At 46.3% G+C, this 18,056-nt stretch overlaps 1 protein-coding gene across 1 annotated transcript in view; it reads left to right on the top strand.

The window, feature by feature from the left end:
• The first annotated feature begins 8,590 nt into the window (after positions 1 to 8,590).
• LOC119462847 (decapping and exoribonuclease protein) overlaps positions 8,591 to 18,056 on the top strand; it is a 29,367-nt gene continuing 19,901 nt past the window's right edge. The window contains exons 1-2 of the mRNA XM_037724065.2: positions 8,591 to 8,808; positions 15,741 to 15,876. Of these exons, the coding sequence (XP_037579993.1) occupies positions 8,684 to 8,808; positions 15,741 to 15,876 (261 nt within the window). The 5' untranslated portion in view covers positions 8,591 to 8,683. The remainder of the gene's footprint in view (positions 8,809 to 15,740; positions 15,877 to 18,056) is intronic.

The raw sequence follows: 18,056 nt of genomic DNA, 5'->3' as shown, positions 1-18,056 counted from the left end.
GCGGAACGGTGCGTTAGAACCCTAGTAAGATAACGCTAGAAGCAACGCAATCAGCGATCCACGCACCGCGCCGACGAGTACGGGAGACGAAGTCCGAAACCACAACAACCGGGGCGGCGCGCGCTCGACGCAAGCCAGGAGCGAGGTGAAAGTCCTCAAGCGCCCGCGCTGCAATCCGTCGAGTCCCCACAAAGATGGCGGCGAGCGCTCATCGCCTCTTTTTGTCGTCTGCTAGCCAGAGAACTTCCAGAGAGCAGCCAGAACAAAATCGTCCTGGCAGGTTCTGGCAGCCCGCGGGTAGCCAGAACCGTCCAGCCCGAGTAAAACGAACGCGCGGCGGAAGTGCGTCACGCGGTCGGCGGAGCAACCCGAGAAAAAACGAAGGCGCGCTGGCTGGCTCTGGCAGCCCGCGGGTAGCCAGAAGTGGAAAATCGAAGAAGCCCATTGTTTCACATTCCTACCACCATTGGCGCTGCACGGCGTTTTGCCGTATTCGGTTGTAGCGCGCTCTGTTCACTGTACGGAGCCTATACACGCAAAATTGCCGCGCGACTGGCCGCCCGAGGCATTTTACGTGTATTCGTGGGCGTCTTTCACGCTCGGAAAAGCACTTCTACGTAGCGCGTATTGAGCAATAGAAAGCTGTATCGGGAGTCTTTGATGTTGCTCAACAATTTTCTCATTGACACTTTTAATCTAATTATAACATTTGAGAAGTTGAATAATGAATTAAGAATAATAATGTAATTTATGCGGAATTTAAAACTAATCTGACTAACTCGAAGCTACGGCGGCACCATTACTATGGTTCTGTCGAGCTACGTGACATTTGCATATGTTTAAATCTTTGTGCACCCTGCATAACATACTGCTGTTTTCTGCGCAGATGTGTGCCTGATTTTCAAATTTGTTGCATCCAGGCTACTGATTTCTTTTTTTTTACAATGCGCGTGCGGTGCATATTAAAGGATTGCATGTTTTTATTCAACATTTTTCGATTGTGGGAGTGTATGCGAGCGTAAGCTTCTGGGATTGTTATCCCTTATTAAAATTATCGAGCTGGGCGTCATGCACAATTTTTTTTCGTATTGTGGCTTTGCAAAAAAAAAAAAGAGGTGTACGAGATTATTGTGTGGTGGGCGCAAGTGTATTTGTAGACAGGCTGTACCACTAATTGTCAAATACACTTACATTGACACATTCACATATGCACTTTAAGAAAGAAGAAAGTCACCTCTTCTGTTTAGATCTTGCAAGAGCTACTCAGTTCTCAATGGCCGAAAGCCAAATTAATAATATACACGGTCTCTGTTAAGTGAAATTGGAATAAAAAAGGCATTTGCTCATGTTTTCATCAGTAAACTGTATTAGTGATGCTGTAATCGAAGACGCCTGCCTTCGGCCCGCCTAATAAATTCCCATTTCGAAGAGTTTTTACATAGCTGATGTGCATTCTCATCATAAGTTCTAGCCATCAATAGTCACTTTGCTATAGTTCATTGCATATCGCAAGCTTGAGCCGTTTCATTTCTCAATTTATATCGCGGCCACACTGAATTCGCGCAACGATGCTTGAACGGTTTTCTGAGTGTGAACGGAAGCAGCGATAAGCATGAAATACAACATTTACCGGTGCAGTCACTACTTTGTTCTGATCGAGGGATAACACGTGGACTAACGCTTTTATTGCGATAGCAATTATATGGACACTCCAAAGCGGATTTCTGCCGTCGGCGTCGCCGTCGCCCTGCGTTTCCGTATGGCGTCTCTTTTGTCCTTTTCAATCACCATATATAGAGAGCAAACGCGACTTTTTCCGTCGCGCGAAAGGCCGTGGGGGGACGGGAGGGAGGGAGGGGAGGCGACGTTTAGCTGCGGCACCAATTGTGTATTTATATAGAAACGTTGCGAGGCGAGAAGGTGGGTAAGATTTCCGACGCTGCTCGACGAGTGTCCCATGCATTCTGATCGCGTCGAAAACCTCCGAGCCGCCCCCAGAGGCGACGATTGTCCCATTCTGATCTCGTCGAAAACCTCCGAGACACCCCCAGAGGCACCGGCAACAGTCACCAACGCCGCGCGCGTTCGGTGCGAACGTGGGCAAAACGCCGACGGCGTCGACAACAGTTCTGCGCGTTGCTGGTGGTGCTGCATTCCAAGTTTATACAGCTGATAAAACTACTATCCTTATTCCGTATATATCTCTCTACTAATTTGCTATCGCAATTGATGCTTCGCCTTTCAGGTGAAACTGTGAGAATATTGCTTATGTTTGGATGAATGGCTAGACCGGACGAAACAAATTGTGCGAGCTAGCGTAACTTGAGTTTGCTTTGAGTGCTGCCCGATCGATCCGTGTTCACGTCATTCACGCCCTGCACAAGGAACCTTCATGTTAGTGAAGCATTAAGCCTGGTAGACTTATATAATCTGAAATAACGAATTTATTTTGCGCTTTGAGTTTTACTCACTCCACTATTAACGAAAATTTAGGGGAGGCAGACCAATGTCAAGCCGTCGGCGCTGCTAAGCTGGGACCGCTGACCGCGGCGCCATCTATCGGCTCGCAGCAGAGCTACTCGGTGCGGCCCGCGCGCTGCAGAACATAATCTGGACGCTCCGCGCGCGCAGTGTCAACACCCAAATGTTCTTACACCGTCCTCTGGAGCGTTGTGCGCGACTGGAAGACTGCGCACTTCCTTCCTGCTACCAGCCCTTGCGTGCGCGTGCCGCGATTGCCGGCTCACCGTCGCATACTTTCGGTCGCGCATACAGCGTACGGCGCGGCGCTTTTATCGCCCGTGGACTTCATACGGAACCTCACGGCGTCGACGACGGCAGATATGGGCCTGGAGTGTCCAATAATTGCTATCGCAATAAATTTTGTATGGGAAGTGTGGGAAGCTGGTCATGTAGTAGAGGTATATATACCAGGTGTTCAAAATTAAGCTTTACAGAATTTTTAATATCGCCAGTGGCAGGTATCGTAATTCTTATCGTTAAGCTGGGTTATTCGAACAGGCGGACATTAGTAGCTCGAGAAATCGAAACACATGCTCATATAATTAACAAAAATGACTAATGAACTACCTAGTTAATTACTTTACAACATATATTGCAATCTACGCATTGTAGCCGGTGAGTTTGTAAGACGCATCCACTTGAATATTAATTTTGACGATGACATCAGTTTCGAGATATTATTCCCCAAAGTGTGGAACGAAATACATGGGCGTTCCAGTTACGTTTCTACTTCAATGTATAAAACAGCATTTAAGTACAAAAAGGTAAGTGGGACAACAGTGCATTTTTACAGCGAGTTTGATGGCGCATATCTCCAAACTGGTGTCATTCTGGAAATTGATTCCAAGTGGATGCGCCTGACAACAGCTACAGTTCGTAAATTGCAGTATGTGTCGTGAAGCAATTAACTGAGAAGGTAATTAGTGAATTGTTGTTATTTATTTGATTGTGTTTAGATTTCTCGTGCTACTTATGTCCGCCTCATCGAATAACCCAGCTCATTGAGCTGGGTTAATTTGCTATCGCAATCGCGGCTATGCCTTTCGGGCAAAATTGCAACATTTCTTTAATACGTCTGAGAAAATGGATGGGCACTCTTAGAGTGCTCATGGCAGACATATTGAAGTCAGGACCGGCAAATTTTGCCATGATTTCCACTGAATGAAGGCGCTTAATCCTGTGTGATTTGCTACAGCTTCGCTGGTCATCCGCCTTCAGAGGGTGGAATGGGTCCTTATTTTTTAAACAGCGAAGCTGTTTACGCCAGCTGTAAAACTACAGCTGGCGTAAACACGTTTGTGGTGCGTTTCTTGATACGCACCAAAACGTGGTGCGTGTCAAGAAACTACCAAGAAAGAAAATAAAACAAACTTCCTTGCCGAGGCGGGATTCGAGCCCGCGTACCCCCGGTCCCAAAGCGAGCGTCGTAACCACTAACATGGCTTGCATGTGACGTCACTTCCGCCCCAATCAAGCACCGACGTCCATGCTGGAGACCCATTCTTCGTTTCACAGCTGTCCGTCCGTGCGGCCCGTACCGTCAAGTGCTTTGCCTGTGACGTCTGACCGCTCCCGATACGCTGTGGATTGTTTTCTTATCCTTTCGGGAACGATGTCTCCTCCCCAGAGGAGTGAGTCGTTCAGTGCAGGCTATTACTCTGAACTTGTGGGATCGGCGCGCGTACGCTATGAAGGTGCAAATGTGCGACGGTATGGACCCGTACACGCTGCGACCGGGCGTCGACGACGATCGACGTGAATGTGTCCCCTGAAGTGACCCACGGGGATATCGTAGACTATCTAGTTTACTCCTCCAGCTTTGTGACGTTGGAAGAAATGAAAGCTTTCAAATCAATGGAAGCACACGAACTATTTCACCAGCGGGTGGGTGAGAAGCCTGTCTGCAATGCGTCTGCAATGCGTCTGCGGTAAGCAAGCAGTGGCCCGGCAGCGGTGCGTCAGCATGGCCGACAGGCATCTCACGGCGACCGGATGTGACGTCGGTGCAAGCCATGTATACAGCCACTTTTTTTGAACATGGTATTTATTACAATGAATGAAATGTATGTACAGGAACTATTTACAATAATATGAGCACCAGGTGGACATAAGTAATCAAACATCAACGAGCAGTCAATATGAAGAAAACGTCACACACATCAACACCGTCCTTCACAGCAAAAACTTGAAAGGTGAAGTTAAACACCTTGGAAGGGGTTTATTAACGTTAGACGTCAGGCGGAAGGATTGCACGACGGATACAAAGACAGTCTCAGCCGGCGTCAACAGCTCGCGATCTGCGCTCGCACCTCTAGCCAAGACAATGTCCCACTGCCGCGTGCGTTGCTTCATCCCCACTACAGTGGATCAAAAGTGGATACCTAGCTGGCTCACATTCTTCTTGGTCGTAAATTTCCTTTAAGTGCATGATTATCTAGGAACGGGTACCCAAAGAAGTTTATTAACAAAATGGAAGCTCGTGTCCTCCATCCCAAGCCGTCTCTATGCAAGTTGTTCACAAAACGTGCTGGCGTCCCATATGTGCCTGACGTCAGTGAAGCCCTTAGCCCCGTATTCTCAAGATACGATCTTAGAATAGCACACATGCCATCCAACAAGCTGAGAAATCAGCTTGTTAATGTAAAGGATCCGCTGGAAAGCAAGAATTACCCCGGTGTTTACAAGGTGCCATACGCAGACTGCAGCTGCGGTTACATCGGCGAAACCGGCAAATTCACAAGAAGATTAAAGGAACACCAAAGGGACGTCTCCAACAAGGAAAAAAAGCATTGAACGCTCTTGCCGAACACGTCGTCAATCGCAGTCACCGCATCGATTGGGAAAACGCTGCTATAATAGCTAAGGAAAAGAATCCCATGACGCGACTTTTGTTAGAATCTTTACTTATTCAAACTACCGGACAACAGTATCAACAGGACTGATGGAAATCTGCCTGCCACCTGCACCCGTTCTTTACGTCACATTTTGGCATAAAAACGACTTGCGGCTCTTGCCCGCTTTTAGTGTGATCAAGGAACCCGTACGGGTCCCGAAACGTCTCTTTTATTTTCACCATTGACTTGGTCAGTGACCGCAATTTCCTTGTCATGACACTGTGTTGTGGCGAAGCTTTTTTTTTTTTGACAAAACTAAAACTCACAAGGTATAAAACTAGATTTCATTCGTACCACCACAAACTTATCTAAACAGGGTAGCGGTTTTCGAAATGCGCTTCACACCTCGTGTAAAGTTAGTGAGTGATGGATGCGATCAAAGTAACAATATTGCTGCGAAGCGCTGTTTGTTTTCTTTCTAACCGCCTCTGAAAGCTTCTCTAATAGCCTTGGTGGCTACGCGATACGTGACCAAAGCGCGCTTGCATGAACACTCTAAATTTTTTTTTAATTAGCGTAGCTTGCACTGGGGGCGCAATGTTAAAGAGACAGCGGAGCTGATGGGCACCTACTAGTCCTGGCTTTTGGGCTAAGCACTACCAAGTCATCCCCAGCATATTCCGAAATTTATTGACTATTGATAGATTATCGATTAGCTATTGATTGGCTATCACAAGGTATTGGCCACGTATGGGGCAAGGCTAAGCGCTACCAAGTCATGCTAGACAAGGTGAACAATGAGAGGATCGAAATTCGCTGGTTTCCTGCACATCTGGGGGTGGTGGACGGAACTCGGAGAAACCTCAATGAGGTGGAAAATGAAGCAGCACGAGGACTTTCTAGCCGTGCTCTTCAAGACCGAGCAGCTTACACTTCACATGGGGAACCCAGGGATCGATTATTAACATATAACGAAATCACGAAACATTATTATTTAAGCAGACGGGAATACCCATTGCCACACGGTAAGCTTTGCAGCGCCCAAGCGGTCACATTACGTTTGCTACAGACAAGGACATACCCAAGTGCATATTTTATTAACAGGATCTATCCGGAGAGGGAAATTCAAACCAATTGTAATAAGTGCAATGGCATCATTACTCTCGACCATATGCTTTGGCAGTGCCCCGCGGTCTTCGCAGACTGTGACAAGGAACAAGAATGGTGGCGGCAAATGCTACGAAGTGAATCACTCTCTGACCAATTACGGGCAGTCCAGAAGGCCCGCGATGTGGCTGAAGGGCTCGGCCTGACAGTCCCAACATGGGAGCGGCCCGCGTCAACCCAGGGCTGACCTTCAGGACTCAATAAAGTTCTCCATAACATACCATACCAAGTCATCCCCAGCATTTCCCAGGATTTATTATTCGTAGATTATCGATTAGCTATTGATTAGCTATCGATTGGCTATCGGAAGGTATTGGCCACATATTCGGCAAGGCTAAGTGCTAGCAAGTCATCCCTAGCATTTCCCGGAATTTATTATTTGTAGATTATTTATTAGCTATTGATTGGATATCAACTGGCTATCGCAAGGTATTGGCCATGTATTTGGGCTAGGCGCACTACCATGTAATCTCCAGCCTTTCCGAAATTTATTGATTATTGATCGATTAGATATTAGCTATTGATTGCCTATCGATTCGATATCGCAAGGTATTGGCCACGTATTTGGGCTAGGCTAAGCACTACCAAGTCATCCCCAGCATTTTCAGGATTTTATTGATTATTGATCGATCACCTATTGATTGGATATCGCAAGTAGGCCGCATATTTGGTCTAGACTAAGCAATACAAATAATCCCAGCATTTTCCGGAATTAATTGATTATTGATCGATTAGCTATTGATTGGCTGTCGATTGGCTATCGATGACTGACTAAACTTTAGTAGTCCCAACCATGCTTAGCTAGACTTAGCCAGGCTCAGCTTCACTAGTTTACAGGCGAATGTGCCATTGCACTTGGACCCTTTCTGCACCGCTAAGATCGGCCCACATTTTCTGTTTGCACGTTACGGACTGACGCTCGTAAAGAACCCCAGGTGGTCAAAATTAATCCGGAGCCCTCCACTACGGCGTGCCTCATAATCAGAACTGGTTTTGGCACGTAAGACTCCAGAAAGACGAAGAAGAACAAGAAGGATTAACGCTCGGCTTAAACAGCTCCGCTGTTAAAAGAAAAAGAAAAACGAATACCTTGAGGAGCCCTTCTGCCACGCAACGATAAGCATGATCTGGTTTCTTAGCATTTCATTTCTTGAAAACTCGTCACTCGGCGCCGCCGCGTTGGTGCAGTGGTTACGGTGTTTGACTGCTGACGCCGAAGACGTGGATTCGATCCGGCCGCGGCAGTCGCATTTCAATGGAGGCGAAATGCTAGAAGCCCGTGTACTGTGCGATGTCAGTGCAGGTTAAGGAACCACAGGTGGTCGAAATTTCCGGAACCGTTCACTACGGCGTGCATCATAATCACATCGTGGTTTTGGCACGTAATACCCCAGTAGTTATTAAGGCGAAACCTTTATGTGTCTCATGCGGAGGTGTCCTTCAAAGGGTTGGCAATGGCCTTGTCGAAAACCCGGCGTCGCCGCGTTTGGCAAAAAGTCACGTGGCCCTATTGAAATGCATATACCCGATCGCCTGTGGCGCATACCTCGCTCCATACCTAAGTCCGTGATATGCCGGTATGCGCCATACGGGGTTTTACATGTAGCGAAAGCCTATCATCCGGTAATGTATAACCTAATGCTTAACGTAATGTATAACTCAATGCATGACTAAATTTGAACCAGGCTTTCGCCTTCAAGTGTCACAAAGAGTGTAACGCCGAGCGGAATTTTTAAATATTGGCGCTCGCCTCATTACTATCAAATGCCGACGACAGCACAATGCCGCCCTGACGAGTAGCTTTTGTGCATTGTTGTTACTCACTCAAAATGAGTAGCAACGACACAAACTAGCACCACGCACAAATAAACACATGCTAGTTCATAACTCGAAGGGCCGCTCAGGGGCGTTCATTTGGATGTTAATGCTTTCGCCTTCGCGACTCATCAGTGCTTACGTGTTCTCGGATTTATTTCTTAAAATTCCTTTTTCAACTTTACAAATATCGAAGCACGCGACAGATGGTCTAGTTAACCAGAACCCTATTTTTGTGCGACGCAGCCGAGCCAGGGGTTGACCACCAGGAAGACGGGCTACTCAGGGAAGGCGATGGATACGACACCGTCCTCCTCTGCCAGCTTGGATCGCACTCTATCGTGATGGGCGGCGAAGTGAAAGCGGTGGACCCCTCTGTTGAATGCAAGCTGGGTTCCACGGCTGGCTACGTGGAGTTCAAAACGAACCACGTGTTATCCACGGAGTGGCACCAACGCAGATTCCACGAGTGAGTCTCTACCACATTGAACGGACATTTGAGTTTTATTGCCATAGCAATTATGTGGACACTCCAAGCGCTTTCCTGCCGTCGGCGTCGCCGTCGCCGTGATGGTGTGTATAAAGTCTAAACACGATAACATCGTCGCCGCGCTCCGTACGTTGTGTGTGCGAGTGAAAGCTTTCGAGGGTGCTGACTCAATCGCGCGCTAGCGAAGGAGGAAAGCGGGGCGGAAGCGCGCCGTTTTCAGTCGAGCGCGAGGCACCTGGGGCAAGGGAGGGGGCGTTCTGCTTCGGTGACGGCTGTTTACGGCGTTGCACGCGATCTGTGACGTGGACAAGTGCGCGCTCGCGCGGGCCTCACCTTTAAAGCGACCTGCGATGTGGACTAAGTACGCCACACCGAGTGTCGGTAGCTTCGTAGGCGCTGTGCTTTCGAGATTTAGTTCACTTTGAAGAGAGAGACAATACGAAGGTCAATTCGCTCCGCTGCTGCTGCCGCGCTTCCTCACTCCAGGGTTTTGACAGCGAGTTTACGCAGTCATCGAGCGAGATCTGTTGATGTTTACCTGTGCGCGCGTGACACCGTGCTTGCCAATTTAGTTAGTAAGTGAATGTTTGCAAGTTAATACGGCCAATAAAACTAATATTCTTACTTCGTATGGCTGTCTACTAATTTGCTGTCGCAATCGATGCTTCGCCTTTCGAGCGAAAGTGCGCCATTTATATAGCGAATAGCTTTCTTTGGCTGGTGGTTGATTGTCGGCGGTGGGACTTGTGGCGATGGAAGGCAAAGCAACGTGCCGTGGTAAAAGGCGCATGATTAGTGGCCAGCGAGTTACGGGGAGAGGCCGCAAGGAGGGGACGAGGTGCTGTCGCGCTTGAGCTCTTGCGCAGCCGAGTTGCGGGTAAGGGCGGGAAGTGAAATGAAAGGGGCCATTGTCGCTCGCTTGTACGTCACGGGAAGGCGAGAGAAGGCGCCGAGGGAAAGGGCGTGTGATTTTGGGCACACGATTTAACTGGTGGGGGAGGGGGGGGGCTGTCGCGTGTGCTCGAGCTGTTGCGCAGCCGAGTTCCCGGGAGGGGCAGAAAGGGTGGGGGCGGATTGTCGCTCGTTGGTTCGTTCGGGCAATTCGCTTAGCTTAAGGTGGCGGTCCAACTCTGGCTGCACGGTACAAGAATGAAATTGGGCGTCCTCAATGGAAATTTCTTGAACTCTAATTTATCCAATATTTAGCTTCCTTTAGCGTGTAGAGACCGGGCTGTTTTCAACAGAAGTTTGCGATATTTGGCAATCTTCAAACGGAAATTTTCCAAAGTAAAAATTCACCATTATTTTGCTGCGTCTAAGAAATAGATAAATATGCCCTAAAGCTACAGAGCAAGCCGCAATGCAGTAAATGCAGTAGTTCCTTCTAAATATGGTCACAACTGAGACAGTTCGCAAAAACCATGCATCTCAAGCTTGTTCTTCAACATTTATTTCTAAATTATATAAATCAATTTCTCTATATTATGTAGGTGGAATCTACAAGAATTAGGCTTTTTTATGGTATATAAGACAACTTTATATCCTCAGTAGAAGAGCCGCCACGGTTGCTGCAAAAGTAATGTAAACGGGGGGCTCGTGCCGCCGGAGTGGGATCGCCACCTTAACTATCATCATCGATGGCTTGAGCGATTTCTGATTTTGCGTCCGTTAAAACATTGCTAACGAACGCACTTGATATTGTGATCGCTACGAATCATTGCGTAATTTTTTAGTATACTCTCCTCCGAAAGAAAAATCTATTTACGATTTAGAGCAGCAACGCCCAGTTACATAGGTGTCCAAACTTGTAGAACCCACTCATCGCGATAAAGGGTTCTCTTTTTAGTACTAAAACATAGTGAAGTTTTTTGCAGGAATGAAATAATCATGGAATGATTGTGCTATGCCTTCGTCCAAGGGCTGCCCCAGCAACCAGCGAAACCAAGAAATCATAAACAATGGTGAAGAGTGGATATTGATTTTTAACTGGCGGAGTAGAGGTACTTGCAGGATACGTAACGTGCCCCTTTCGGCGACACTGTCGTGTAGCTTTTACAGCATAGGCTGTCATGGGTTTATTCCAATACCCCTATTGGTTAGCGACGTGTTCCGCCGCCGCCGCCGCCAGTGTCCGTCGCAGCTATCGCCGGGAATGAGCAAAAAATACCCAGTCCCCTTCCCTCAGCGTAGGTTATCCAACCATACGATTTTCTTGTTAACATCCCTGCCTTCTGTCTATCCTTCCTCCTCCTACCATTATTTTAATAAGTGATGTGCGTATAATTTATGCGGGCTATAGTTGCCAGTAAATAAAGTGGCTCTTATTTCCTATCAAAAGCACTTTATGGCAAATAAAAAAAAACTCATCTGGATGATTGAACAGCGGGCAAGTTGTTGCTTGTTGTTATCTATTTCGGGGCAGTACGACGTCACTGACAAATAAAAGCCGGAGGAAAGAAACAGGACATGTCTTGTAATCTCTACCAAAATTTTATTGAAGGCAAGTGCTTGCATTTATGGCTAGCAGCAACAGATATTAAAAGGTAGTATAATACAGAAAGGTATATTGAATAAGTCCAGCGATAGCAAACCAATGACAACGCACGGTAATGTACACAAGAATAAAAACGGACAAAATTAACAAAAGTAATAAATAGCAAAAGTAGCAAAGTCCTGATCACTTCCCTCAACGTTCCATACATGCCGTTTAAGTAATCAAATTCCTTGAATCTGTTTGTTGCTTTTTTTTTTGCTTCTGTTGGTTTTTAGTCTTGTCTACTCCAACGTACCCTGCCATTGCTTTGCTATCCCATAAATTTGCCAATCCACCTTTATGAAGCATCCAACGTTATGCGACCTGTTGCTGCTAGCCATATAAAGGCGTTTCTCATCAATAAAAAAACATCAACAGCGATTGTCAACATAAGCGGGAAGCCGAAATCTATGAATGTGGGCCCGAATTCACAAAAACTTGTAACGCTAGAATTTTTCATAATTACACTATTCTGACTAGGATCCGAAATTGTGTCGGCGTATTAGATTTTAGGCTGGATAAGTGTTTTGTAGAGCATTAGTTTGAGAGACTGTGGCGCACGTGAAAGATTGCGTCGGAGGTAACCTAACGATCTGTTCGCATTGCGTATTATGTGTGCAGTGTGTATCTTCCAGGTAAGTTCGGATGAGACGTGAACACCGAGGTATTTGTGAGATGAAACACAATCGAGTGGGATGTTATTGATGTAATAGGCTGGTAGGGTGTTATTACCTACAGACGCTCGTGTTGACTTGCATTTGCTGATGTTTAATTCCATGCGCCATGTATTGCACCATGCGTTAAAAATAAAAAATAAAAAGCTAGTGGCTGCGTACTTCGGGTTTTTTCTAGGGGCGTAAACAAAATTAATTATTCTCGAGTCTGATTTCCGAGAAAAACATGTTACGCTTATCCTATGTTTCATACATAAATATAATGCCGTTCCCAAATGTATGACCGCTCAACTCAGCAGCTTGTATATTATAAACGGCTGTTTTCAGTTATCCGGTGCACTATCATAACGGCAACAATGAAACAATTAAATGAACGGCATGTCTCGCATACACGCAGAGATATGTGCAGAGCGGTTGCGTTCGTTGAAGAAGATATGAGTGTTAAGATGATAAAAGAGCTCACGTCGAGGCGATGACAACCGTCGCTACCCGTGGAAGCGGTAATTACAGCGAAGACTCCTCTACCTGACCTGGACAAGGTGAACGTCACGGCGAGCCCACTAATTGACGAAAGGGCCCAAAGTCGCAGGCTACTGTGAGAACCGCGTGGACCTCGGTTTGCCAGATTGCACGCGGTGGCGATGTACGTGGGGTGTGGGTGCAACAACGGTGCGACGTTATGGGAGGAATTTTGCGACCGACTCAACGATTGTGATTGGCCGAGACACAGTCATCAGATTCCTTAGTCTAGTCAGTTAGGGAAGCCGACTGACGTGTGTGAGGTGTCCTGATGTGTGCTCAGACACATAATGATCCCAGGCTTTTAAGGTGCTTCTACCTGAGTTCCGCAGTTTCGGTTGTACGCAACGGAGCTCGGTGTCGGCCTTCACGCGCACCCGCACGACAAGAAGCTGCGTAGAGCTTTGACAGCAAAACTTAGCACCGGCCAGCAACTTTCGGCTACAACTCGGGTGTGGAGCAAGCTCTTACTCGAGGAAGATTTCTGCTACGGCGTCGGGGCTGCGATGTTTTGTGAGAAGCAGAAAGCGCGCACTGAGACGATCACCCGCGTGCTAATGCCATGAAGCTTCGGTCTATCAACTTGTTGATGATAGATACCGGCAAGTTCATTGAAATGGAAAGGGAACGGTAGGAAGCACGATAAAAAAAAGACATTGCATATGTTCATGCTTGTGTTAGCGCCAAACAATGAAGTTACGATATTAAGAAAAAAGAAGCAGTGGGGAATTGTTCGATGAGAAGACCGATAAACATACAGTAGGACGCAACTTAAGAAATAATGATATTGCAATGTCCGAAAATTAAAAAAAGATCGAATTGCCGCGCCGGCACATCACAAGTCACCGTAGGTGTCGAAGTTCCTAGTTATAACGAAATTATTTTGAACAGCTCTGATAGCGTCCACGCAACAATGGTTGCTTGTGTACTATCAAATGCTGATATGATGCAGCCTAACGCCCACGGCACGGTGCGAAAGCGCGCTCGCAGCGAAAGCGAAACATTGTGCGCGGACACGCGGCAGTCGGTCGCGGCGAAGCCGTGCGATCGCTGCATTGAAGCTTCATTCTGTTATGCTTCATTGGGTTATAGAGACAGCGCACTTCAGGAACGTATTTCACATAGCGATTGCCTACCTTTCACGCTAGAAGCCGGTTAAGGAGACTCAACCGCGGCGACCGCGCGCATTGGGCATTCACTGTACGCATTCGGTGAAGAGATAGTGTCTATAAACCATATCAAATCACATATGCATAGCATCGGGTCGTTCAGCATTTCTTGGGTTCGTTTCGTGGTCGTTAGCTTTGGACTTTGATTCAGTTTGCATCGGAGAAAGCTTAGCGTTCAACTATCTTTCTTTACGAAAGGAGCTTTGCTTTTTTTATTATTGAGCACGACATCCAAACCTATGAGGGGCGCGGCGTTATCCCTCATACTACGCAACCGAGGCGTATACGATAGATGGTGACTCCGTAAGTCCTCGCAAACCCAATAGGATTCCCGGCCCAAACGCAAGCCCGAGCCACAACAGTGTTTTGACAGCGAGTGTCTACGGCCATCGAATGAGATCTGTTCATGTTTGCCTTTGCGAGTGTGACACCATAATCGTTAATTCAGATAGTAAACAAATGTTTACAGCTTTATACGGCCGATAAAACTACTACCCGTACTTCTTATGACTGTCTACTAATTTGCTATCGGTATCGATGCTTACCCTTTCGGGCGAAACTGCGACTTTTTTTCACATGCCTTCGTTAGGGAGCTTTGGTGCTGTGAAAATAGAAGGCACAAGCCAAAAACATGAAAAAGGTTGGCTTTGGTTTACGGTTAACTATGGCACAACCGTGGTGTGAAGTCTTCCGCCATTACAAAGGTCGTGCTTACATCGGGCAGATGGGACGCTGTGTGAGCGCGAGATTGAGTGACCACGAGTCGTCTGTGTGGAACAACCGTCACTCACACATTGTGAAACACTGCGAGAAATGTGGCTGCGGTCCTGCGTTTCACAAAACTCGCGTTGTAACGAGGCATCTGTAGCAGAGAACATGCGACGTAATTGAAGTTTGCGATATTTACAAACAACGACAATGCATCAGTCATCCGTCAGTTGCACTGCACGAAAATTTTTTTTATGGACAGCATCACTTGACGTCACCACGTGTTATATCTTGCCTGTTTCTTGATTTTAACGCTTGAGGTGAGAACCGATGCTGGGTTCATCGAGTGAGATCTGTTCATGTGTGCCTTTGCGAGCATGAAACCATACTTGTTAATGTACTAAGTAAGCAAATATTTCCTTCAATATAAATGGCCGATAACGCTACTAACCTGATTCGTTTAACTCTCCAATATATTGCTATCGCAATCGACTCTTCGCCCTGCGGGCAAAAGTGCAATATTTTTGCGCTCTGGCAAAAGAGTTGCGAAAATGTTTAAAGGGCCATCATCCCAAAATATACATGCACAGTGCGTGAATAGTGCGTGAACAGACGAATGTGTGTATGTTGAAGGATCATCACTTCTTTTGACAGATGTTGGTACCAGGTAAAAAATGAGCGCTGTGTTTGTGTGCGTGAAATGGTTGGAACAGCCGTATCGAGTAGTCGGTAAAAAAAAACTGTGACAATCAAAGCATCACGCATGGGTTTGCGGTTCAAGTGAACAAAAAAATTGTGGCGCTGAATTTTAAACGCAAGGATGACTTGGTGGCTGCAATAAAGGATACATTAGTGGTGAGGTTAAGCTGGGTTTCAAGTCGCCAACGCCTTTTTCTTTGTACCACTTAATATTCATATAGTATACCTGACCGATGGATCGCGCGCGGCTGTAGGCCACTTATATATGACAGATTTCGTCCCCCCCCCCCTTTCTCCCCCTCCTCGCATAAAATATTGTAGACGTTAAGCAACAACGTTTTCCCTTTGGTAAAGAATGTGATACTCGCTTCATTTAACTTTGTGCATGCCTGCATTTTAAGCATTACAAAGTCTCAGACGGCATTTCTGTTGTGGATAAGGTTTCGTAATTGGGTTACTGCTTGCTACTAGTAGTTTTAATTTCCGTCTCTTATTTATTTTGTTGCACAACTATGCGTGTACATGCAGTGATGTCACTAGTTTAATAAAACTTAACCTAATGGTAACTATCAGAAACTCGTCCAGTTATTGGCGTCGTTGCCGTCGCAGGCACAAGCTGCTCCGATGGTGGGCCCTATCGCGCCTGGGAGGCGTCCCCAAAGGATTTTGCGGATTCCGGGACGATAATGGCATTGTGTTGGACATCCAGCGGTTTGATGTCCTCAACATGCCAGGCATGGCAAAGGTAAGTTGCTTCAGACGCAATTCTATAAGAACGCAATGTAGCTTCAACAACCGAAGAACGGCCATGAGCCATGTTTCTCTTAAAGTGGCGTGCCGTCTGAACTCACAGTAGGTGACCCTATGGAGACAGCGAGGTTGGTTAGTGAAACTACATTTGTTATATGTGATTTCTTAGGTGTGTCGTAGGCTCCGGCAAGACAATGAAGATGATGCCATGGTTGCAGCCTCACCAATGCGCCAGTACTTTTCTATAGACCCCTTTCACCGCGCTGTCGTGACGGACGCCATGTTTGATCGCGTGGTGAAGCGTCCGTTGCTTGCCTCAGCCGGACTCCTTTGCCTCTGTTTACACCGGCTGGGCACGACGTCGGTCCGGCGCAGCAAGCCGCTGTTCCCGCGTTTGTCACGGGCAATGACTGCGTAAACGCCACGAAACATTGGGGAATCCTTCAATCGACATGTCGCATATCTCTTTTTCGAAGCTAATTACGCTTTGTCAAAATACAGCCCAATCGGCCACACTGCGAGTCGTAGAAGGTCGGACAATAAATAGAATTCCAAGACAGGGAAGTGCGTAATTTCTGTCGCTGTATAAATCAGGATTCCTGTCATTCCCTTACCCTTTTTCCTTACTTACTGCCAATGGCTAGAAAACCAATACTTCTCGTGTTCTCGGTTTAGTAATTTTTTGGTGTGATTTAAATGCGTTAATTAGTTGCTACGTAATCACACGTGAACGTGTCTATAGCGCTAGATTTCTTAGACGCTGTCAGTGCAGTACGCGTATATGTACTGCACTCACTACTATGTTATAAATATGTTAACTGTACTATGTTAGAAAAAAAACACGAAATATAGTTTGTCACTCGTTTACATTGTCGCAAGGGACAAAACATACTGCTTCGAACATTCTTGTGTAACATAGTGCGTAAACCACTCATTGGTCGACATACTCTTTCGTGGGTGCGCTCATATCTAATACATGACTGGGAGTGTCGATGAATTTCAGTCAGAAAAAAAAATAATATTTTGACGCGCAAGAAACTGTTACTAAATTTGATGTGCTATCTAGCAATCATATTTTTCTGGGAACTCTTACTTTAGTATAAGAACAATTGCAAAATTTGTTTTGCCAGAGGAAAACGCTGCTTTGAATTATACGCAAGAGCCGGCCGTAACTTTAACGGTCATGTTTTTTAAATAATTTTTGTTAAGCCATCGTGATAATAGTGCAATTTGATTGGCTGCCGGATACAGTACGTCGTAGTGGGCGCCTTACAAGGTGACGGCCTGCGGTATTTTGCGGGTAAATGCTTGGAAATACAGCTGCCAAGATATATCGGGTATTTATTGCAGCACTATTTACAGTATAGATCACCGTTCGACATTTCATTCAGGGGTTTTGGCGCAAAGGTAAAAGGACAAAGAAAATGTACGACGACACTAGCTAAAAACAAAAAGAAAATTGACAGCCACTTTAGCATACGCCAAAGAGGGTGAAGGCAAAAGAATGCCTACGCGCTCAAGGTACAATCGTTAAATTACTTGACGTTGTCATTTGAATGCGTTGTTACTTCTTATTACTTGTTTTTCCCACCAAAGGTCACGGGTAGAAACGGCGCCTGCTTGCCTATCGGTTTTGTCGTCTGCTCCACTGATGTCCTGACGCCTGTAGCGCGCATAGCTGGCATAGCACCGCCATGGAAGACGCGTCTCCTCCTGATCCACAAACGGCGTTTCAACAGTTCCAGGTGGCCACAAACTACTTTAACAGACACTTTAACAGGCAATGGTGTGAGGCTTCCATCGTTTCACACGTTAGTCTCGACAAAGTGTCTTCCGATTTTTTTTTTAGTGAAGGATATGTCGGCTTCTTTTTACTGTCATGCCTGAACGGCAGTTTCGTCTTCAAGACTGCGAGTCGTGAAAATTTGCGGCGTGGAGTGTCTGTACATAAACTTTGCGTAAAAAGAATGTCTGCAATTTCAACACAAGAAGTTGTGTATGATGCTCCGGAATACAGTGAACATTCCCTTAGTGATTAGCTTTGAGAGACATTGCATTTTACAAGGAAGAAAAATCTTGGTATTGGTATTTTATGTCACTATTATAGATGCGTGTTAGAAGGAAACTGCACAGCTAATCTCTTATGATGATTCTTATTACTATGGTACTTGTTCT

Source organism: Dermacentor silvarum, chromosome 8 (assembly GCF_013339745.2).
Source record: "Dermacentor silvarum isolate Dsil-2018 chromosome 8, BIME_Dsil_1.4, whole genome shotgun sequence".
Taxonomy (NCBI): domain Eukaryota; kingdom Metazoa; phylum Arthropoda; class Arachnida; order Ixodida; family Ixodidae; genus Dermacentor; species Dermacentor silvarum.
This window is presented reverse-complemented; position numbering and strand designations above follow the sequence as displayed.